The 24,278-nt window shown below is 43.8% G+C and overlaps 2 protein-coding genes and 1 pseudogene across 2 annotated transcripts in view; 1 reads left to right on the plus strand and 2 right to left on the minus strand.

Annotated features, from left to right (window-relative positions):
• LOC110528295 (paxillin) overlaps positions 1 to 10,279 on the minus strand; it is a 64,085-nt gene extending 53,806 nt beyond the window's left edge. Inside the window, exon 1 of the mRNA XM_021610243.2 lies at positions 10,044 to 10,279. Coding sequence (XP_021465918.2) covers positions 10,044 to 10,056 — 13 coding nt within the window. The 5' untranslated portion in view covers positions 10,057 to 10,279. The remainder of the gene's footprint in view (positions 1 to 10,043) is intronic.
• Positions 10,280 to 10,402: 123 nt separating this feature from the next.
• On the plus strand, positions 10,403 to 19,599 carry LOC110528296 (coiled-coil domain-containing protein 63). The gene is made up of 10 exons (XM_021610245.2): positions 10,403 to 10,879; positions 11,244 to 11,381; positions 14,479 to 14,601; positions 15,215 to 15,396; positions 15,506 to 15,690; positions 15,831 to 16,048; positions 16,201 to 16,275; positions 16,461 to 16,653; positions 16,991 to 17,182; positions 18,086 to 19,599. Exons 2-10 carry the CDS (start codon positions 11,253 to 11,255, stop codon positions 18,229 to 18,231), a joined length of 1,443 nt encoding a protein of 480 aa, XP_021465920.1. The 5' UTR covers positions 10,403 to 10,879; positions 11,244 to 11,252; the 3' UTR covers positions 18,232 to 19,599.
• A 227-nt stretch (positions 19,600 to 19,826) lies between these two features.
• Positions 19,827 to 21,982, minus strand: LOC110529002 (annotated as a pseudogene).
• Positions 21,983 to 24,278: the final 2,296 nt, after the last annotated feature.

Genomic DNA, 24,278 nt, shown 5'->3' on the forward strand with positions numbered 1-24,278 from the left:
GCTTTGCAACTCACTCTGATCATTCTGTACTGGCCAAACAGAGTCTGGGGGCCATTCGGGAGGAGCTTGGCCTTCCAAAACACAGCATCAACCAAGCAGTTCAAACACAACACTACATATGTTACAGAGGATGTTTGAACAGAGGCATGCACTGAATGTGTATGCAGGTGAATACGGACACATCAGCAGCTTGTCTGCTACACAGTGGGACGTAGTCTCTTTCCTAATTGAGACTCTAGCACCTATGGAGGAGATGACAGTGGAGATGAGCCACTCCAATGCCACAGCCGCATGCATCATCCCCAGTGTCGGTGCTGAAGCTGATGCTGCAGCAGGTGGGTTCTTCCACTCAAGGCATCAAAACTTTACAGAAGACCATGTTGGACTGTCTGACAAGGCAGTTCTCGAAGGCCGAGAAGACAAAGTGCCTGGTGCTGGCAACTGTCCTGGATCCACGTCACAAGAGCTACGCCGTCACCTCAGGGACAGCACTAGAGAAAGCAAAAGAGTGGCTGAAGGAGGAATTTGACCTAAGGAATCCAAATCCAAGAGCCACAGCAGAAGGGACTAGTGAAGGAGGACCCAGATCCAGATGGAAAGGGGCAAAGAGTCCAGGTAGACAGCCTCTACGCTAGAATCCTTGGAAGCCAAGAGGGAAGGGCTGAAGTCCAGTGCAGAGTTGGAGCGTTACCTCACAGAGCCTGTCATTGACAGAAAGAGTGGCTTGCCTTTGAAGTGGTTGAAGCAGAATGAGGACAGACTTCAATTACTCGCTACACTGGCAAAGAAGTTTCTGTCCCCCACCTTCTTCGGTCCCAAGCGAGAGAGTGTTCAGTGAGGTGGGGATGATTTATGATAAGCGGAGGAGCAGACTGACAGGGGAACATGCAGACAAGCTTGGTTTTCTGCTTTACAACTTCTTAACTGGGAATATTGAAGACTCGTTAAAAAATAACCACCAGCTTTCATATGTTTGCATATTCTGAGCAAGGAACTTAAACGTTAGCTTTTTTACATGGCACTTTCACTTTCTTCAACACTGTTTTTGCATTATTTAAACCAAATTGAATGTTTCATTATTTATGAGACTAAATTGATTTTATGTATTTAGTGTTAAATCAGTATTGTTGTAATTGTCGTTACAAATATACACATATATAAAATAAATTTAGGTCCTCCAATACTCGGTATTGGCGTTGAAAAATCATAAAATCGCTCGACCTCTAGTTGTAACGTTAACCATTGGTTACCTCGAGGCAGCCCACACTCATTGAATATGGAACAATAACAAGTAAAACCTCTCGTGCATGACTTCATTACTGAGCGCAAAGTTAATTGCATGTTCTCACTGAAACTTGGCTGTCAGACTGTAGTGCCGCTCCTATTGAAGTCTCCCCGCGGACTACAGCTTTTCATACACGATCAGAAAAGGGAAAGAAACAGACAGCCTCTGTTTTTACTAATGCTCTCAGCTGTAAGGACATTTCATTTTGTGACTTGTGTTTTGAGCATCCTGCTATACTGTTTAAATATAAGCCACCAGTACTGGCCATAACCAGTAGCCATAGGCCACCAATGCACTGCCCCACTTTATTTACCAATTTATCTGAACTATTGTCCTTAAGGACTATGATAAAATCATTGTGTTGGACGATTTTAATATGTTGACAAAAGCAACTGACTCCTAGGCCATTGAATGTATGAATCTTTTGAGCTCTATGGGACTTTATCTAACATGTTACTGAGCACACCCATAACGGCAGCCATACTCTGGACCTGGTTATTACCAAGGGGCTTTCTATGGACCTATCCTCTATTGTTGATTTTGCTTTATCTGATCCCCACGGTGCATTTTTTACTACATTGTTGCCCATAGAACAGGGTAATACTGAACGCAGTAAGAAACGCCATCTTACCTCTGAAGTTGGCACAGATCGAGTGTATGAACAATACTTCACCACCTATTCTGCCTTCATGGTGATTCAGTTGAACTTTTATTGCAAATTAAGGGAAATCATTGATGCCGTAGCTCCAGTAAAGTAGAAAAAGGTCACATCTAAAACAGAGAGCCCCTTGGATGAGTGTGGAAACTAATCAATTCAAGAGAAAGTGCAGAAAGGCAGAGCAGAAGTGGAGAAAGTCAAAGTTGCAGGTCCATTATGATATTCTGAGAGAGCAACTTGGCATTTATATTAAGGAAATAAGAAATGCCAGATTGTCCCATTTTTCTAACTTGATCACTATTAAATCAGAATAATGAGTGCTCTTCGACCATTGATGGCCTGATAAATCCTACCCCCCCCAAACTTGTGAACGGTCCTCCACATCTAAACGTAATGAATTGTGGCATATTTCAGAGAAGATACCCAGTCTAATGTTGGTTATCAGTCAAGCAAGACCCTATGAGAAGTTTGATGTGCGCTTGCCTACTACGCAAAGGCACTATGGATGTATTTCCCCTGGTTGACACAGACATGCTCAGGAAAGTGACATCAGAACTTAAGCATTCTACCCGCCTTCGATCCTAACCCCACCACCTTCAAAACAGTTTTTAATTGCATATCTGAAGACATGCAAGCCATTTTTAAATCACTCCATTCCGAAGAAAAAAATCAAGTACGTTAAGTGCTAACTGTATAAAAAAAAAAAATCCAGACCTGGTTTTCATGCCCACCACAGCAGACACAGCTTTAGTTAAAGTGGTAAATGATCGTACAGCCAACACAGACACCAAACATCTCTGTCCTTGTACGCTTAGATTTAAGTGCTGCAATTGACTCGGTTGACCATGATTTCCTTCTGGACAGGTGGGATGGCTTCTCCAGTCTAGGACCTATGTAACTGGGTCGAGAGTTGAATCACCCTTGGTGAACAGAACTCAGAGAAAATACATATCACATGTGGCGTTCCACAAGGTTTGATTTGGGGTCCAGTACTGTTCAGTTTATATTCTACCACTTGGCAGCGTTATCAGAAAGCATAGCATTGATTTTTTTCACTGCTTTATTCGTTTATTCTTTCAGTGAGAATTTCTTTCAGTGAAATACGGAACTGTTACGTATTTTATCTAACGGGTGGCAACCCTAAGTCTAAATATTGTTGTTATATTGCACAACCGTCAATGTTATGTCATAATTATGTGAAATTCAGGCAAATTAATTATGGTCTTTGTTAGGAAGAAATGGTCTTCACACAGTTTGCAACGAGCCAGGCGACCCAAACTGCTGCATATACCATGACTCTGCTTACACTGAATGCAAGAGAAGTGACAATTTCAGGCACCGCATTGATTATATGCAACACAGGACAAGCTAGTTAATCTTAACATAATCACTAGTTATTTTATAAAAAACAATCCGTTTAATGCTATCTAGCAACTTACCATGGCTCCTTGCTGCTTGTACTCGCGTAACAGTTGGTCAGCCTGCAACGCAGTCTCCTCGTGGATTGCAATATAAATCGGCATTGAAATCGGCCCTAATTAAATCGGCCATTTTGATTTATCGGTCGACCTCTATCATATTCAGCTACATTCTATATAATCAATACTTGGCACACACTTGGTAAGCTAGAGGTTAGGGTGTTGGGCCAGCAACGGAAATGTTGCTCAATCGAATCCCCGAGCTGACAAGGTAAAAATATATCTTCATGCCCCTGAGCAAGGCAGTTAACCCACAGTTCCCCGGGCGCCAAAGACGTGGATGTCGATTGTTGCAGGTCCCCGCACATCTGATTCAGAGGGATTTGGTTAAATGTGGAAGACATTTCAGTTGTACAACTGACTAGGTATCCCCTTTCCCCACAGCGGTCACCTGATGGTGAGTATTAGAACCAGATGACAGGAGGAGTCTATGCATGTCAGTTCTTGTTTGGGGGTAACTTACCTCACCCAGCCCACTCCTTCCTGTGCACCAACAGCACTTCAAACAAACTGGCCTGTTTTAGCTTTTGATAAAAAGGCATACAGAGCATCACCCAACACTAATGAGCTGAGCGGACAGGAGTATAGTAACGCTCCAGAGCAGATTTCACTCACAATACATTTTTCTAGCAACCAAGCAGAAACAGATTGCTCTCTGGTACATTTTACCCTCCTTTTTCTGCACACAAACTTAGGAGGTATTTTAATTTTCATGTCTTGTTGGTGCATGCCTAGCCAATGGGAGCTGGGCTAGCTGCCTCTGATGTAGGCTGTATCTTGGAAGTAGAGAGAAGAGGGATACTTGTTAGGGCCCTCTGTAAAAATCACATTCCTTAGGCACACAGAGCATCAACAAAATACAACATACAATGATGGCATCACACATTGCATGATCGGATTCTGCAGTGAATCCACAGAGGATGCGTCCCAAATGGCATCCTGTCCGCTATATAGTGCACTTTGGGATGCACATACAGACACATCCCTGGTCATTGGGATTGGCATCTCCAGGACAGAAGAGTCAGAAGAGAAAGGAACCAGCAACAATCACATCTGGTCAGGCCTTCAGCTGTTAACAGGACTGAGCCCACAGCTTCCTGTGAGGTGTACCACAGGAATCCTGCAGAAGTTGAGGGTGGGTTAGTGGTAGGTGCACAGCTGTAGAGATGAGCACGCATGTGCTTTCTTAAAGGCACAATTTGAAGTTTAATTTCTGCTAAAAGGTATTGATTGGCAAAGCAGAATGTGTGTGTGTGGGGGGGGGGGGGGGGGGGGGGTCTTTGAGTGTATTGTGTGCACTCAGTACATCTCTGTGCGCATTGGTTGTTTGTAGATTTTATCCCATGGTCATAGGCCTAGATATTTGAGATTGTAAGTGTATGTCACAGTGCACTCACTGCTCTGGTGGTCCCAATGCTGTGGTATGTGGAGAAACTGGTTTGGAACACCTGTATAACAGAGGAAACTAGTCGAGAATAAATTGAAGTGGTCTGGTGTGTTTTTGCCTTTCACATCCACTCACTAACAAGTCAGCAAACACATTTAAAGAGGAGTAGGATGTGTTCGAATGTGCTAGTGCTAGAAGACGACCGATTAATCGGCATGGCCGATTTCAAGTTTTATAACAAACGCCGATTACATTGCAATCCACGAGGAAACTGTGTGGCAGGCTGACCACCGGTTACGTGAGTGCAGCGACAAAAGGACCTTGTGGCGGCAAGGAGCCAAGGTAAGTTGCTAGCTAGCATTAAACTTATCTTTTAAAAAACAATCAATCTTCACAATCACTAGTTAACTACACGTGGTAGATGATATTACTAGCTTAACTAGCTTGTCCTGCGTTGCATATAATCAATGCGGTGCCTGTTAATTTATCATCGAGTCACAGCCTACTTCGCCAAAAGGGTGATGATTTAACAAAAGCACATTCACAAAACAAAGCACAATCTTTGCACGAATGTACATAACCATAAACATCAATGTCTTTCTTAAAACCAATACACAGAAGTATACATTTTTATTTAAACCTGCATATTTAGTTAAAAGAAATTCATGCTAGCAGGCAATATTAACTAGGGAAATTGTGTCACTTCTATTGCGTTCAGTGAAAGCAGAGTTAGGGTATATGCAACAGTTTGGGCCACCTGGCTCGTTGCGAACTGCGTTTCTTCCTAACAAAGACCGTAATTAATTTGCCCGAAATTGACATAATTAGAACATTGTAGGTTGTGCAATGTAACAGCAATATCTAAATTTAGGGTTGCCACCGGTTCGACAAAATACGGAACGGTTCTGTATTTCACTGACAGAATAAATGTTTCATTTTCAAAATGATAGGTTTCCAGATTTGACCATATTAAATGACATAAGGCTCGTATTTCTGTGTGTTTCTTATAATTAAGTCTATGATTTGATAGAGCAGTCTGAGTGGTGGTAGGCAGCAGCAGGCTCGTAAGCATTCATTCAAACAGCACTTTACTGCATTTGCCAGCAGCTCTTAGCAATGCTTGATTCACACCGCTGTTTATGACTTCAAGCCTATCAACTCCCGAGATTAGGCTGGCAATACTAAAGTACCTTTAAGAACATCCAATAGTCAAAGGTATATGAAATACAAAATGGTATAGAGAGAAATAGTCGACGTGTCATAATTCCTATAATAACTACAACCTAAAACTTCTTAACTGGGAATATTGAACCACCAACTTTCATATGTTCTGAGCAAGGAACTTAAACGTTAGCTTTTTTTACATGGCACATATTGCACTTTTACTTTCTTCTCCAACAAAGTCTGGCTATGCATCCAACATAGTTGCTGGAAGCATTCTGGAAAGGAAAATGTGAAAAGAACAGCATGAGCCAGTACGGTTCAGGTTGTCCCCTATAGTGTGAATCAGGCATAAGAGTCAGTAGACACCATGCTGTTCTTGCGTGTGTCATGTGACCCCGTTTTGCTCAGTCCTCCAAGTGTCAGGGCAGCACTTTTTTTAACATCCAAAATCAGATTACACATTTAAAGAAGGTATCTCACACATCACATGGCATCTTAAATCAATATCATGAGGCATGTTATTCTGGTGCATTTTTTGCATCAAATTAGGTTGTTTTTTTTCTCCAAGATGACTGACTAAATTTGACCTCATGGTTGCCATGTATAACATACAGACCTAAAAACACAATCCCACCCACCCTTCAAATACGATTTGCCCACTACAATATTGCGTTGTTGTGTGAGTTGGGTGTGCAAAACCTGTAAAAACAATACTGTAGATCGGTGCCTCGGACTGTCAAATACCTTAAAACTTGTATAGCCTAGTCAGTTTTGAGACTGCGATACAATGAACTGGGAGTGCTTTCTCTAATGACTGGTTGTGGGTACCTAATGATGATCGAAGCTACATGTTCTACACATACAGTACTACAGCCATTCCATGTTTGCAGCAAACCATAGCATGTAGGCTAGCTATTTTGGGAAGCATGTTTATATCACTATTCATTACTAAGCCCATAATGTTTCTAGCTGACACAGATCTTCTCACATAAACGTAGGCCTGTTCATGTGGAGCAAGGACATTCCATGTAAAAGCAGATTAATTAATTTTTTAAGACAACAGATGGTGTCACATTGTGGACAGCACGCACAATTAACCCCAGCAGTCCAACTGTGGCTGGAGGGGATGTGACTGACCCGTTAGCAGAATGAATGAACTCCCTACTCATCCGCTGTACATGGACAAGATAATTGGCTCAGATCAAATATGACAGGACAGACGAGGGAACCCAGATGCACACACAGTAACAGGTGCACTTGGCAACAACTCCCCAGCTTGCTGCTGTCCTCACACAACTTATCTGGCAAAACGAAGTTACATATATATTCCAGAAAAAAAAGTCAACGTTTAGAGACGAAAATGAGAAAAAAGAACAAGTGGCAGCAAAAAGAGCAGGGGAAGGAACAGATATGTTCAAACCTCAGGCTATAGTGTATGGTTCAAACCAAAGACTATATACCAACGCCCTAACTTATGAAGCAGCAGAGGTGTGCCTGGGGCTACAGATTCTTCATCAACACTGCAACAGTGTTGCTAGATGTGTGTATGGAACGATTTTAGTGACAACAGATACTGTATTTGAATTGAATATTTATTTTGAAACTGAATTGAATGAATATTGCATTCAGTTTTAAAAATGCAATTTATGCTTAAATTCAATATGGTAAACACTGCATTAATTGTCTGTGTATCAAGCTTCCAAATTTATTTCAAGTTCACCAAAGTTGTATATATTAAACTTCTCAGATGCATTCAGATTTCAAATTGAATTCTCTAAATTCAGATTCAAAATCGAGACCACATCCTGGTTCTTTGCAAGGAATCGTAGCATTTGGTCTATAAGCTATGATAAGCACCCAACTTCCTACTTTTTAAAATGATTATTGCTACTACTATATTGCTGAAAGCTAAGGATCTCTGGAACATGACCATGCCTTTGGTTCCCCTCTGATGCTCACAGGAGGAGCAGGAGGGAGTGTGGCAAAAACAGCAATTTGGCCCTCTTAGCAATATGCAGTAGTTGAATAGGCGCGTCATAGTTATTCTCGATTGACTGACTGGGTTTCGAACCAGGTCTCCTGCATGTCACAAGACTGTTAGCCCACTTAGCTAAAGCCCATAGGGATGAGATCACAAAGTTAATGTAAAGGACGACACACTGCTTGCTTAGGAAGTACCACTTCTCCCTCATTCAGCTCATGTCGAGCTTCAAACTCAGGACCTTTGCCTCGAAAACCCACATGACCGCCTTCCAGAAGTTTCGCAACCCACTGCACTATTGAAAAAGCCTTTCTTCAATTGAAGAGGGGTGGCACTTCAAGCTGATGAGTGAGTTTATTTTACCTCCCAGTGACCCCAGAGGTTGAGCTGAGTGAGTAACTTGTCTGAGAGCTGAGAAGGTACATTGTCCCGCACACAGGAGACTTGGGTTAGAACCCCATCAGTCAAACTGACATCTCCAGGTCTCAGGCAAAATGGTTGCTCATCAAGCCACCTCATAGTCCCATAAAGCTCAGCTGGTAGAGCATGGCGCTTGCAATGCCAGGGTTGTGAGTTCGATTCCCATGGGGGACTAGTACGAAAAAAAGCATGAAAATGCACTCACTACTGTAGGTCACTCTGGATAAGTGTGTCTGCTAAAGGACCTAAGTGTAACTGTATAATGTTGCACCCTCATGAAATGGGGTGCACAGATCCTTCTGTCACAGAAAGTGTTGTTGTGCAGGAGGCCTGAGTTTGAATCCAGTCAGCTATATTGGTGCCATAATCTCTAAGTATGATGTTAAAAAGGGGTGAAACGTAACTATGGGCTTTAGCTAAGTGGGCTAGCACAGTCTTGTGACATGCAGGAGACCCGGTTTGCACCAAGTCAGTCACAAGAGAAAGATTAATTAGGGAGTGGAAAAGTTATCCTTAGAAGGGCTATTAAACCATTTCGTAATGGGGACCAAATAGATGTATTTGTCACACTCCCTTCTATTGTGTCCATAGAGGGGAACTGAAGCCTTCAGTAATGGGGTCATATTCACTTGTAGCGAAATGTATAGGAAGAAAATAAATTAAACATGCCACATTGGCTTCAGAAACCTGTTTAACACAGATGGTTTCATTCTATCTGTTCTCCTTTACCTCTCCTGGCTGGCAAAGTACCAGGATGTTGTCTATGGTTTTGAATCAGATTTTAGAGAACTGCATTTGAAAACAATCTGAGAAGTTTAATATATGAAACTTTGTGGTCAACTTGAAATTATAGTTTGAACCTGAGAGACAATGAATGCAATATTTACCATACTGAAAATGACAAATATTGAATATCAGTATTTAAATTCAATTTTAAAGCTGAATTAAATAATCATTCAATTCAGTTTCAAATCATGAAATACAAGTTCAATTTATGAATTCAATGATTCAATTTGTGCATTACAAATTCTAAAATATTACAGTACATTCAAATGCAATATCTAAATACAAATTCAAAAACATTGAATTCAAATAGTTTGTTGGCCGTGAAATCACTCCATAAGTGTGCATGCATGGTCGCGGTCATCAATTTAGTAGTATTTTCCATCAGCAATGTACGGGGCAAAAAGGCTCGAAACAAATTTGCAAATGTCATGAATCAGCTAATTAAAAAGTTGAGTTCAAGTCAACAGATCTGGGAGAGGCGGCATCGATTGAATCCCTGCCTGTATTTAGCTGGCTGTGCACACATTGCTAACACAGAACACATGTGTTATTGAAAACAAATGTGGGAGGATTGCAAAGTATCCATGCGTATTGGCTAGCAATTGATTCAACAATAATCACGAATTAGCTCCTTCCTGACGCCAAGGCAAAAAATCCCGTTTTCAGAGCCACTGCGCGCGGCCTCCAACCTGCCGATTCCCACGCTGTGTAGTAGGCTAGCTGGATAATAATTGGCTCTATAACGTTAGCGACATTTGTGGTCATGTACTATAGTTAGCATTCCTGATGAACAAGTGCTATGCAGGTAATTTGGTAGTACCAAAAAAGTGGAAACAATTCGAACGCTCTACTGTTAGCTAAGAAATAACACCACGGGAACTTACCTAAATCATCCATGGTGGTAGCAGAAGGAATCAGCGCTACACTATGAACGAACCGGGCCGGTTGTCCTTTGATTCGATTGTCGGTAGCTCTACCTACACTGTGGCTTCTATATAGAAATTCCAATAATCTGAATGCAGTACAGAAGTTTTCAGTTAGCTGCTTCCCTGCTACACTCAACAATAAAATGCAGTCATGGGGACAAGCAGCTCACCCCCACCTGGAGCCTTCAAATTTACCAGTAAGAAAAGTCTGGCTGCTGTACTTAAACTTTTAGTTATAGGCTGCCATCTAGCGGAAGTGGGCCAACTAGGTATGTTTAGATTAAATCAACAATGTGGGATTTGTTTTTCAGTGAAATGGAAGACCCCACCACTTGTTTTGAGGTCTTTATTTGGCAAGCTAAATGGCACGCACACAATTCCAATTTACACAACAATGTCTCTTAATTGGATATGTATAACCTATCTATAAACGTAAATCAATTGTAGTTGCATCTAGTCCATGTACAGGTTACCCGATCATGTTTCACCATTCCCCCCAACCTAATGATTGAACAATTGGCATTGCGTCAGAGGTGATCATCATCGAACGATTTAAGAATTCGAAAATGCGTTCTAGAAATCACGTTACTCCATATATCCACAATAGCAAGTGAGGTCAACATAATTGATTTATATTTCTTTATATTTTATAAAGTCAACGTATCATTAGCCTTGTCAATATAATTTAGAAACAGTGGAGACATTGGTGAAATACCAATCATCAGCGAGATAAGTTTAAAAATAATAATTCACAAACTAAGATATCGAAGACTACACGGCCTAGGCCGAAACTGGTAAGTAGTGCTATCTGGAAAATTGTGTGTTTTAGCCCGGTAGGCCAATCGGAAATGAATAATTGATTAACGCATGTGTACCCTTACAAAAAATATTGCAGTTTTGAAACTAGTAACTGCAGACCACTGTGGTATATTGAATGCAGTAATTGCAGAATAACTGCAGTTACACCGCAAAATGACTGCAGTAAAAAAAACGTATTATTTTGGATGCAGTATGTGCAGCATGCTGTAGTTATACTGCACTCTAACTGCAATCTTTTTTTGTAAGGGTAATTCTTGACCAAGTAAAATCAAGAACGAGGTCTGTCCTTTGAATCTGACTGCATAACCATTTGATGCATTTTCCAATGATGTCACACAGGCCAAAATAATGCCCCCCCAAAATCCGAAAAAGACTGACAACCTTCATGAGCAACACCAGCGACTCCTTGTGGATAATGACAGTTACCTGGTTGCCATCCGAAAACAGAAGGAACATCTTGCCAGTCTGGACACCAAGGTACAGTATGGCCAATTAGAATGACTGTTGCTAAATTACTGGCTAACTGACTGTTGCTAAAATCTTGTTTTGTGAATAAAGTATTGTATTGAAGTATTGATTTGTGAATAATAATAATAATAATAGTAAAATGGCACCGGAGGGGAAGGCTGCCATCTTACCGGCTCTTAATAACCAACCATGCTATTTTAATTTTTTTTTTGCATTGTTCGTAACTTGTTTTGTACATAATGTTGCTGCTGTCTCTTATGACCCGAAAAGAGCTTCTGGACATCAGAACTGCGATTGCTCACCTCAAACTGGACGAAGAGTTCTTCTTCAATGAGTCGGACGGGAGGGATATAATACAGACACCCGACCAGGCCCATATGTCCATTATTCGCTGGAGAAGGTAACACAGATTTCGCGGAAAGAGATCAAGGTGCCTTGTGAGGATCATGCGACGAGTGGCTAATCTGCACTTGCCTTCCGTCCTGCTAGCTAACGTTCAATTGCTGGAAAATAAATGGGACGAACAGAAAGCACGTTCATCCTACCAACGGGACATTAAAAACTGTAATATCTTGTGTTTCACCTCGTCGTGGCTGAACGACGACATTAAGAACATAGAGCTGGCAGGTTATACACTCTATTGGCAGGACAGAACAGCAGCCATTGGTAAGACACGGGGCGGGGGCCTATGCATTTATGTAAACAGCAGCTGGTGCACGATATCTAAGGAAGTCTCGAGGATTTCTCGCCTGAGATAGCCAACAGCTTATCCTGAGATACTCTATCTACCTAGAGAGTTTTCATCTGCATTTTTCGTAGCTTTCGACATACCACCACAGACGAATGCTGGCACTAAAAGCGCACTTAATGAGCTGTATACGGCCATAAGCAAACAGGAAAACTCTCATTCAGAGGCAGCGCTCCTAGTGGCCGGGGACTTTAATGCAGGGAAACTAAAATCTGTTTTACCTCATTTCTATGAGCATGTTAAATGTTCAACCAGAAGGGATTTTTTTTTTAGACCGCCTTTACTCCAGACACAGAGACGCATGCAAAGCTCTCCATCGCCTTCCATTTGGCAAATCTGACCATAATTCTATCCTCCTGACTCATGCTTACAAGCAAAAATTAAAGCAGGAAGCACCAATGACTTGGTCTATAAAAAAGTGGTCAGATGAAGCAGATGCTAAGCTACAGGACTGTTTTGCTATCACAGACTGGAATATGATCCGATGGCATTGAGTACACCACATCAGTCACTGGCTTTATCAGTAAGTACATTGAGGACATAGTCCCCACAGTAACTATACGTACATACCCCAACCAGAAGCCATGGATTACAGGCAACATTCGCACTGAGCTAAAGGGTAGAGCCGCCGTTTTCAAGGAGCTGGACTTTAAACCTGGAAGCTTATAAGAAATCCTGCTACGCCCTCCGATGAACCATCAAACAGGCAACGCTTCAATACAAGCCTAAGATTGAACCATACTACACCGGCTCCGACGCTCGTCGGATGTGGCAGGGCCTGCAAACTATTACAGGCTACCAAGGGAAGCACAGCCAAGAGCTGCCTAGTAACACGAGCCTTCCAGACAAGCTAAATATCTTCTATGCTTGCTTCGAAGCAAGTAACACTGAAACATGCATGAGAGCATCAGCTGTTCCGGACGACTGTGTGATCACACTCTCCGCAGCCGATGTGAGTAAGACCTTTAAACAGGTCAACATTCACAAGGCCGCAGGACCAGACGGATTACCAGGACATGTGCTCCGAGCATGCGCTGACCAACTGGCAAGCGTCTTCAGTGACATTTTCAACCTCTCTCTGTCCGAGTCTGTAATACCAACATCTTTCAAGCAGACCACCATAGTCCCTGTGCCCAAGAACACTAAGGTAACCTGCCTAAATGACTACCAACTCATGGCACTCATGTCTGTAGCCTTGAAATGCTTTGAAAGGCTGGTCATAGCTCACATCAACACCATTATCTCAGAAACCATAGACCCACTCTAACTTGCATACCGCACCAACAGAGCCACAGAGGATGCAATCTCTATTGCACTCCACACTGCCCTTTCACACCTGGACAAAAATAACACCTATGTGAGAACCTATTCATTGACTACAGCTCAACGTTCAACACCATAGTGCCCTCAAAGCTCACCACTATGCTAAGGACCCTGGAACTAAACACCTCCCTCTGCAACTGAATCCTGGACTTCCTGACGGGCCATACCCAGGTGGTGAGGGTAGGCAACAACACATCCGCCATGCTGACCCTTAACACGGGGACCCCTCAGGGTGCGTGCTCAGTCCCCTCCTGTACTCCCTGTTCACTCATGACTGCACGGCCAGGCACGGCTCCAACACCATCACTAAGTTTGCTGATGACACAACAGGGGTAGGCCTGATCACCGACAACGATGAGGCAGCCTATAGGGAGGAGGTCAGAGACCTGAGATGATTGTGGACTACAGGAAAAGGAGGACCGAGCACACCCCCATTCTCATCGATGGGGCTGTACTGGAACAGGTTGAGAGCTTCAAGTTCTTTGGTGTCCACATCACCAACCAACTAACATGGTCCAACAAACTAACACACCAAGACAGCTGCGAAGAGGGCACAACAAAAACCTATTCCCCCTCAGGAGACTGAAAAGTCACCGGGGCCAAGCTTCCTGCCATCCAGGACCTCTATACCAGGTGGTGTCAGAGGAAGCCCTAAAAATGGTCAGACTCCACCCACCCTAATCATAGACTGTTCTCTCTGCTACCGCACGGCAAGCGGTACCGGAACGCCAAGTCTAGGACCAAGAGGCTCCTAAATAGCTTCTACCCCCAAGCCATAAGATTCCTTAACAGCTAATCAAATGGCTACCCAGACTATTAAGGTCTGTAAGGTCTACTACACCTGTTGTATTCGGCGCATGTGACAAATCAAATTTGATTTGATATTTATTTATATAGCTCTTTGCATTATACAGAAAATCTCAAAGATGTTTAAAAACATAAGTACATGTAGGCCTAATTCTTGGGCTGGACAATGCATAGAATGAATAGAGTTCAACTCAATTAAACTTTATTGATCCTCTATTCCCCATGGAGATGAAGGAGATGCAGACCAAACTGTTGCAGAGGAAGAAGGAGATGGGTGGTAGGATCCGCAGCCTGAAGAGACCTCTTCATCAGAGGAAGCACATCCGCATCATGGAGGTCCGTGTCAACCAGGTACTGCAGTCATCACCACACAACCCTACATTTACAGTCACACTGTTGACTATTTGGTTTGTTTGGCAGTCATCATCACAGAATACAACATCTATTCAACAACCTTACATTTATCACACAAATCAATCACACATCACAAAACCGTGGCGGTATACATTCAACACTCACAAAATCACACAAACCTACATCCATTCCACACTTGTTGAGTGTTTGCTATGAATCAGTTATGACCAACATAAAAGGATTCTATATATGTAAGATGTACCCAGTATGGCCACGCAATCTGATTGGCCGAGAGCGAAGCGTACATAGCCATGCTAAGACGATGTTTTCCACCATAATTTGCAAATAATAAATTTATTAAAAATCCTACAATGTGATTTTATGGATTTTTTTGCTCATTTTGTCTATCATATTTGAAGTGTACCTATGATGAAAATTACAGGCCTCTCTCATCTTTTTAAGTGGGAGAAATTGCACAATTGGTGGCTGACTAAATACTTTTTTTGCCCCACTGTATTAAATTCCTCATTGATTTGGTTCAAACTGGTTTGCAATGTGTTTTGTGATTTGAGCATCATCTCTATAGTGTTCTTATCCTGTGGTTTTGCAGGCCACTAAAAGCTTTGACAAGTTGCTATGCAGCAACCAGGCATTGCGTGATGAGATTGACCACCTGCGGCGCCAGAGGTGCTCCTTCGCCCTTATGTACCAGCGTCTGAGCAGAGAGCTACTGTCCCAGCACAATGTCATGGAAGACCTTGTGGAGAAGTCTGTCCTTGCCTACGACCAGCGGTCAGAGCCACAAACACTATGTCTGTGTGTGTGTTTGTATGTGGTGTGGAGAAGTCTGTTCTTCTTGCACTCTCCCAGCTTAGAAATGTGGGCTGTGTTTGTGTTCTAGGTCCGAGGCCTTGGCCCGCATGCTAGCTGTGAGGGAGCGTAGCAAGAAGGACACGTCTCTCTGCAACACTGAGATGACTGAGCTGAAGAGGGTCATCGACCACGAGATCAAACTCCGCAGCTTCATGGTCCAAAAGTCCAAGGAGAGCGTCCCCATAGGCGAGGACGAAGAGGCCAAAAAGAGAAGTATGTTTTAGAATCACGCTTAACATTATACATCCTACAGTTGTTCATCGAATGGTTTCTTGTTTAGCCTAGAGGCTAGAGGCCTTTCTCGAGCTTCATCAACCTTCTTGCTTCATGGCAGTGTTTTGTCATTGGTGCAGGGGCCGAGCAGGCTCAGCGTGATCGAATGGGAGGAGAGAGTCTGGAGACCTACCAGGCGGTGCACCGGCTGCTCGTGGAGGTGAGCGGCAACAGCGACCTGCGTCAGCTCGGCAGGACGTTTGTGGAGAACGAGGAGAAGGGCTTTGCTTACTTCAACTACATCAACGAGCTGAACAACAATAGCACCATGCTGAAGGACCGCATCAACAAGCTCAAGGTCAGGGTCCACACACATACACGGCATGCACGCACGCATGCACACACACAAACACAGGATGGGAGTTCATGTGCTGTAAGCTTGTAAAACTAGACAACTTATAAACCTAGACAAGGTTATATGACCGTGTTCTGCTACTATCTCCCCCACAGACTGAGATCCTGCACTTTGAGCTGGAGAACAAGCAGTATGATCAACAGTGGCAGGGCCAGCTCAAGGAACTGGAAGTAAGGTTTTTGTTTTTAGGAAGTTTTAGTTTAACTTTGCACAACTTTTCACTGCTCTAATGTGTCTGCTGGTGCTTCCTTGTGCATTTCTCTGTCTGACCATGCTAGTCAGTTTCTCTCCCCTATATCAATCTGTGTTCCCCTTCATCTTTTGACTTTGATGTTTTGTCTCTGGTCCCTCTCAGAGAGAGCTGGAGCAGCGTCGTGGCCGGGCCAATAATTTGGAGAGCCAGTACACTGTGGTTCTGAAGTTTTTGGACCAGCATAAGACGGCCATCGCCCACCTGTTTAACAAGATGAAGTGTAACCCTGCTTCTATCATTGGCAAGCTGGGCTGCAGCGCTCAGGTCACTGATGACAACGTCACCCAGTTTATCGGTAGGTGGACATTGTTGGACAACCCCTCTCTCTCGCAGCCTGTTGGCAATGCTAACGCTCTCAAAAGGACAAAGATTTTAACGGATTCCAAAGAAAAATTCACACACAAGATATTACCAATTTACTATGCCATTTGTAAATAAATACCTGGTAATTTCTGTACCATAAAATAAACTGTATCCAAATTGGCAGTACAGTATATGTAACACTCACACAGTATCTCACACAGGCAAAGCAAAAGTGGAACTCACCAGACTTCTAGAATGAGCGACACATACTCACCACTAGACACTGACTCATCCCGTCTCATTCTGTCCTGTCCTCTGCATCACCACAGGTATCCTGGAGGAGGAGATGCACCAGCTGTTGATGTTCCTGTCCCAGTGCAGCTACAAGGAGGCCGAGGAGATGGAGCTGCCCCCTCAGAACCTCCTGCTGGTCAGCTGCAGCCTGCTGCCCGCCGTGACCTCCTCTGCTACAGAGGCACCCTCCTTCGACGACAGCACCACTGAAGCACTACTGGGCCTGGGTCAGTACTGGTACAGTAGAGCCTGCACCCCAAATGGCACCATATTCCCTATATTGTACTATGTTGTGCTGTTGCCATGTTGTGTTGCTGCCATTCTGTGGTGTTGTCTTAGGTCTCTTTATGTAGTGTTGTGTTTTCTCCTACATTTCTATTTTTAATCCCAGCCCCCGTACACCCAGGAGACCTTTTACCTCTTGTTAGGCCGTCATTGTAAATAAGAATTTGTACTCAATTGATTTGCCTAGTTAAATAAATAAACAATACAGCATAGTGCATTACTTTGACCAGGGCCAGTGCATTACTTTGACCAGGGCCAGTGCATTACTTTGACCAGGGCCAGTGCATTACTTTGACCAGGGCCGGTGCATTACTTTGACCAGGGCCGATGCATTACTTTGACCAGGGCCGATGCATTACTTTGACCAGGGCCGATGCATTACTTTGACCAGGGCCGATGCATTACTTTGACCAGGGCCGATGCATTACTTTGACCAGGGCCGATGCATTACTTTGACCAGGGCCGATGCATTACTTTGACCAGGGCCGATGCATTACTTTGACCAGGGCCGATGCATTACTTTGACCAGGGCCGATGCATTACTTTGACCAGGGCCGATGCATTACTTTGACCAGGGCCGATGTAGTGAATAGGTTTCCCTTTGGGAAACAGCTTTTAATAAACTGAAGGCAGTATAACAACCTGTTGACAGTGTAAATAATAATATAATATGTATATATGTAATATCAGGTAACATTTTCCTTAAAGTCAACACTAATCGCAAGTGACTTTTAGTACTTCAAGTGGAGTGTGTCTGTGTTGGAGTGTGTCGGTGTTGGAGTGTGTCGGTGTTGGAGTGTGTCGGTGTTGTGCTCCATTAACTTTGTGTGTGGTGTGCCTTACAGGCAGCGAGCAGCCTCTGGACTTCCAGACCCTGCGTGAGCGGGTGCTGCCCCGGGTGATGCATACTGAACAGGGTAAGGTGCCCAAGGCCCCATCTGCCCCCCTAAGAGGAAAGAAGAAGGTGGGCTTCAACCCCAAGTCTGCCTGAGCAGGAGCCTCTGACGCTCACAAGACATGGTGCTCACATACTGCGTTGTTTTAATGTCAAAGAAACCATTACAGCATTTAGCTTTAGTCCTTGGTCTCAGTAATCTGTTCATTGTTCAACGTGTCCTTTGCCCCCCACCCCCACTACTGCTTTTGAACAGGTTTGTTCTCATTGTTGGAGGAAATAACACAGCTCATCTAGGCCCTTATCCCTAGTCTCCCACCCCAGGAAAGATACTTAGTTTTGGGCAATGAAATAACAAATGGTGGGTGGCTCAGGGCTTTGCACCTCTGCGTCAAGGTCTCTCAGCATGGCCAGGCACCACCTCAGTGGAGTAACAACAGGCTTTACGGGGATCACTGGCTGACAGCTTAGTGTCTGCCCTGCCTTTGGGATGCATCATGCGGTGTAACGTTACCCCGTAACATGCACTAAAATAAACACTGGGGCTTTGTCTTTCCAAACCAAACCCCATGTTTTGATGGAGAGTGTTAGGCCCTTCTGTACCTTGAAGACCTGTGTGATGCCAGAAGACGGCCATCTCTGCTACATCACTGGCTCTCATTGCTCCTCTCTAAATACAGAAGGCTACATGCTCTTAGTCTTAGGGGATCCATAATGCTCTCAGCTGCTGGGCAGGACTGCTACCAAAACAAAACTAAAACTCTGAATCAGTTTACAAGCCAATAGAAAAGCTCTCTCTCACTGAACAGATCATTTGAACCTCACAAACTCTCCTCGTGGGCTGTTTGTGCGTAAGCAGCATTCTCCTAATACTATTTTCAACCCATACTGATGTCATTAACCCCTGTTGTAAACTCCTGCTAGTGATGAAACCTTACAGATTAAAAGGTATTGATTTTGTGTATTACTTATTTACAACACAGTGTGGTGCAACAGTTATGTGATCAACTTGGGCAAAATAATTGAGGGAAGCACACACCCATTGATGCATAGACTGGATTTGTTGAGTTGATACAGAATTTCACTTAAGATGACATTCGTTCCAATATGTCATCAGTCATTCAAGTAAATAAAGGACATTGAATATATATTATGCTCTCTAAGGGGATGCTTCAAATTAAACATTTATTGTCATGAGGTGCAAGAAGTGACAAACTGAGGATCTCTCAACAAAAGTTATTTATTGAAAAGTGATCAGATTGTAAAAAAGCTATTGAATATGGATTCAACCGTTTGTCTGACAGACCATTTACACACATCTGGCTTGGTAGTTTGCTTAACCACTGTCGATGACGAGAAAACACAAGCAGATGCATCACAGGTGGCCAGTTTAAAAGTGTCTTGAGCCTTTTGTAGAAGGTAAAGGCCAGTGAGTTTCCCTCTGGTTCTTTCCCTCCTCTTCCACTGTGGGGCTGCAGGTGGTGGGGGCTCTAGCTATGGCCTCTTGGTATAGGTGACCTGAGAGGGGAAGTGTGACTGACAGACAAAGGAGCCAGTGAATTATTCCGGGGTGGTCTACATCACCTGATCTGAGGATGTAAGTGGGCGGGGCAAGCACAAAGGACCGTGGGTGGAGCCTGGAGATGATAGATGACAGCTGACGGGTGTTTTCATGATAGAAATAGAAGCTCTAGAGTCTCCAGTCAAGAGCTTCTATTTCTGTCACTAACAGACACGCTATAGGAGCAGTGAGTTAGTTAGTTACTCCTGGTCCTTCTCTTCTCCATGTATGATGATGTGGACAAGGTTTTTGTAGTCTAGATTTCCTGCCACATCTGGTGGGATGCTGCAAACATTTGCTCCATCTAAGAAAACAATCTAGATGAATTAGTGACTCAATCACTGACACATCATACACGTCACAACAGATTCTAAGCAACACACAACATATTCATATATGAACTGTGTTGTTACCGATTATGAGTTTAATGAAAATTGTTTGTCTGCTGTTGATAGATAGTCTTATGTACAAGGGGTCCAGGGCTTGTGTGTGTGTGTGTGTATATATACAGTATATGGCTTAGTGTATTTAGGGTATGTTGATTGGGCTCGAACCTCTTCAGGAGAAAATCTGTCCGCTTGTGTCGTCAGTATCTCGGTCACACTGAAGAGGAGCAAGAACAATGTGTTTAGGATTACATTAACCTATAATCTATTAGACCTGTTTACACACACACACAGGGTACTCACGAGTCCTTCCTCAGGACCCGTTTTCCTTCAGGATCAAATACTTTAAATGCGTTGAGGATAGTTTCCTCTGGATCAGCGCCTACACCGAGAACACCTCTAATTAGAAAGAAGTCGATGGGAGGCAGACATTTGGATAACACAGACAGTAGTTACAATACAGAAATAAGGAGGACAATGTCAAATTACGATTCAGGCAACTCATTTTGTAAACTTTTGGGAGAAAGTGACATTCAGTACTGTTGCAAAATGTAGTAGGACGTTTAAACAACTGAACACATCCCTTGTTTGCACACCTCACCTTTTAGCTTCTCTCCAAACATGGTGAAGTTGACTGGGCCCAACGCTTCTTTCAGCATCTCATCTATCTCCCTTTGCTTCACGTTGAGACGGCCTGTTACATGGACATGGGTCAGTACCATTTCTTTCATTAGGCCAAGTCGTTATTGTAAATGAGAACAAGTTCTCACTGACCTACCTGATCAAATAGATAAATGATAGAATAGATCTTCAACACACCCAGTGCAGCAAAGGTGTCCCTCAAGTCGTGTTTGTCAATGAATCCTTCTCGGTTTTGGTCCATGATGGTGAATGCCTGTCAACATGGGTTAACATTTAATGGGAGACTCGTGAGAAAGACTCATACCAGTAACTAGAATTCGTCTGTGTGTGTATGTGTTGGGAGGAGAGTGACGGTAAATCCCATGGGCTACAGATGGAACCACTCTGCATATCAAATCAGTCTATGTGCCGGAGTTTAGTGGTAACACTGGCAACTTTGGCCCACACGTTATCCCCATTCCAGAATACCGGGTTCTCCTCCCTTACTGTTCTCCCTTTTTCTTTCCAACTATCTAAATAAATATCAAATATGGGAAAGAGAGGAGGGATTTGTCTATAAATCTTTGTCATAACAATCCTATGGATGCTTTCTGGAACATGGATCCCTGGACATTTTTCCTAAGCCTTTATTCTTAGTTGCTGTATTTATATGATGTTACTCCCCAGGGTTTAAGAGTGGCATCCAGGCCAGGACATGCTTTCCATTCTATCCTCAGCCATGGCTAATCACTGATGACAGGGCCTGAATGCCTGGCAGGGATTGAAAGCGCAAAACCGCTCATACCACACGCCTGGTTAATGCCAAGGGCAGAGAGACAGGTGGACAATGGACAGAGGGACAGGTAAACCTACAGGCTAACAGATGTTGGATTCACGCTATAGGGCCAAGCTGGCCTGGTTACAAATCCACCATCGTTGTTGGAACTGTACTGGAAAGGACAATATGGAAAGAAAATGTCTGCAAGCAGAGTACCGGTCGGGTTGGAACCTATACTGTGAATCAGGTAGTACAGTAGGGGCAGAATGGGTTATGCACTAGGACCCAGACAGAAAGGGTTATCCTTACCTCGTTGAACTCCTGGATTTGAGACTGCTCAAAGATAGAAAATACATTAGAGTTGGCTCCCTCTGCGGACTTCTTCTTTGCCTTCTTGGGTACCTTCGGCGGGAGGTGGAAAAGGAGAAAAGGAGTAGATCCATGAAGGCTGGTGGGTTGATCTACCCTGAATTGATTTATGCTAGCGCCAGTTAAAGACATATATTAAGAGAGTTCGGCCAATGTGATTTCTGCATTATGATGCATTTACATTTTGACACTACAACATTCTACGGCAGCCATGTTAGTTCTCCATTAACATTACAATGGGGAATATTTAAACAATGTTGTGTAACTGAATGTCTGGAATTAGAACAATATTCCAAAAGTTGGCCTCACTCTCTAAATATATGTCTCTGGCGCCAGAGTTACTTAGGACACAACTATTGAGATAACAGTTTTTGACAGGACCACCCCTGAACTAACTAAATGCTATGAATTAAGGGGTTATCCTGCCCAACGTAAAATACATAACACTTTAGCATTGTATTACTTAAACATATAGGATGGAATACTAAACATACACTATGTATGTGTTAATCATGTTCCATCTGTTAGAATCTAACACACTATAAACGACAATGAGAATCATTTTTAAGAAAATGTTTCAGTATATCAACTATGTCAAAACTGAAATATCTTCAGATGGACAGACAAATGTTGTTCTTCGCAATGCAGTTTGTTCATTTCTTCCAGTTTCATATTCAGTATTCATCCTGAGCAGAACATGACATCGGACATCAAATATCTCTATCAAATCAAAAAATCTATCAACATTTGTCTGTTTGATCTCTCACACTCAACTATGTCAAAGGGGTGGGGGTAGAGGCAAGGGAATGTGATACTCCGTTGCATCCTTAGAGTAGACAAATGTAGAGAGAGATAGACAGTATATCATTAGTTTGATGGTTAGCTTGAAGAACAGCTCGATAGACTCTCTTATTGACTCTCCTGCGTATCCCGTGGTGCTGGGCCTACCCTGGTTAGCTTATCATAACCCCACTGTTTCTTGGCCACAGAGGGCTCTCATGGGGTGGTCGCAAGAGTGCTTAGGTAGGTGTTTAGGGGTTTCCGTTGGTGCTACTACGGTGGAAAGTCCAGACCAGGTCTCCTCCGTGCGCATTCCCCCAGAATATGCCGATTTGGCTCTCGCCTTCTGTAGGCGACTCGAAGGCGACTCAATTACCACCCCATCGACGGGGGGATTGTGCAATAGATCTCCTGGTAGACACTGCACTTCCCAGTGTATCCCCTCTCACAGGCGGAGACGGTGGTTATGGAGACATATGTCTCCAAATCCCTGCGTCAGGGGTACATTCGGTCCTCCATTTCACCCGTCTCCTCGAGTTTGTTTTTTTGTGAAGAAGGATGGAGGTCTGTGCCCGTGCATTGATTATTGAGGTCTAAATCAAATCATGGTGAGGTACAGTTACCCGCTACCTCTTATCGCCATGGCGATTGAGTCAATGCACGGGGCGCGCTTCTTCACTAAACTGGATCTCAGGAGTGCGTACAACCTGGTGCGTATCAGAGAGGGAGACGAGTAGAAGACGGCATTTAGTACCACCTCAGGGCATTATGAGTACCTCGTCATGCCATACGGGTTGATGAATGCTCCATCAGTCTTTCAATCCTTTGTAGACAATATTTTCAGGGACCTGCACGGGCAGGGTGTAGTGGTGTATATCGATGACATTCTGATATACTCCGCTACACACGCCGAGTATGTGTCCCTGGTGCGCAAATTGCTTGGTAGCCTGTTGGAGCATGGCCTGTACGTCAAGGCTGAGAAATGCCTGTTCTTCCAACAGTCCGTCTCCTTCCTAGGGCATCACATTTCCACGTCAGGAGTGGAGATGGACAGTGACCGTATTGCAGCCGTGCGTAATTGGCTGACTCCCATCACCATGAAGGAGGTGCAGCGATTCTTAGGGTTTGCCAACTACTACCGGAGGTTTATCCGGGGTTTTGGTCAGGTAGCTGCTCCCATTACCTCACTGCTGAAGGGGGGCCCGGTGTGCTTGCAGTGGTCAGCTGGGGCGGACAGGGATTTTAGCCACTTGAAGGCTTTGTTTACCTCGGCTCCTGTGTTGGCCCATCCGGATCCCTCTTTGGCGTTCATAGTGGAGGTGGACGCTTCCGAAGCTGGGATAGGAGCTGTGCTCTCTCAGCGCTCGGGTACGCCACTGAAACTTTGCCCCTGTGCTTTCTTCTCTAAGAAGCTCAGCCCGGCGGAGCGAAACTATGATGTGGGGGACCGGGAGATGTTGGCTGTCTTAAGGCTTTGAAGGTGTGGAGACATTGGCTTGAGGGGGCTAAACACCATTTCTCATCTGGACTGACCACCGCAATCTGGAGTACATCCGGGCGGCGAGGAGAATGAATCCTCGCCGGGCAAGGTGGACCATGTTTTTCACCCGTTTTGCGTTTACCCTCTCTTACAGACCAGGCTCCCAGA

Source organism: Oncorhynchus mykiss, chromosome 7, assembly GCF_013265735.2.
Source record: "Oncorhynchus mykiss isolate Arlee chromosome 7, USDA_OmykA_1.1, whole genome shotgun sequence".
NCBI classification, from domain to species: Eukaryota; Metazoa; Chordata; class Actinopteri; order Salmoniformes; family Salmonidae; genus Oncorhynchus; species Oncorhynchus mykiss.

Coding starts and splice junctions, on each gene's coding strand:
- LOC110528296 (XM_021610245.2), top strand. CDS start 11,253: ATGCCCCCCCAAAATCCGAAAAAGACTGACAACCTTCATGAGCAACAC. Junction 15,397..15,505: donor GTCCTTGCCTACGACCAGCG/GTCAGAGCCACA, acceptor TTTGTGTTCTAG/GTCCGAGGCCTTGGCCCGCA. Junction 16,049..16,200: donor ACCGCATCAACAAGCTCAAG/GTCAGGGTCCAC, acceptor TCTCCCCCACAG/ACTGAGATCCTGCACTTTGA.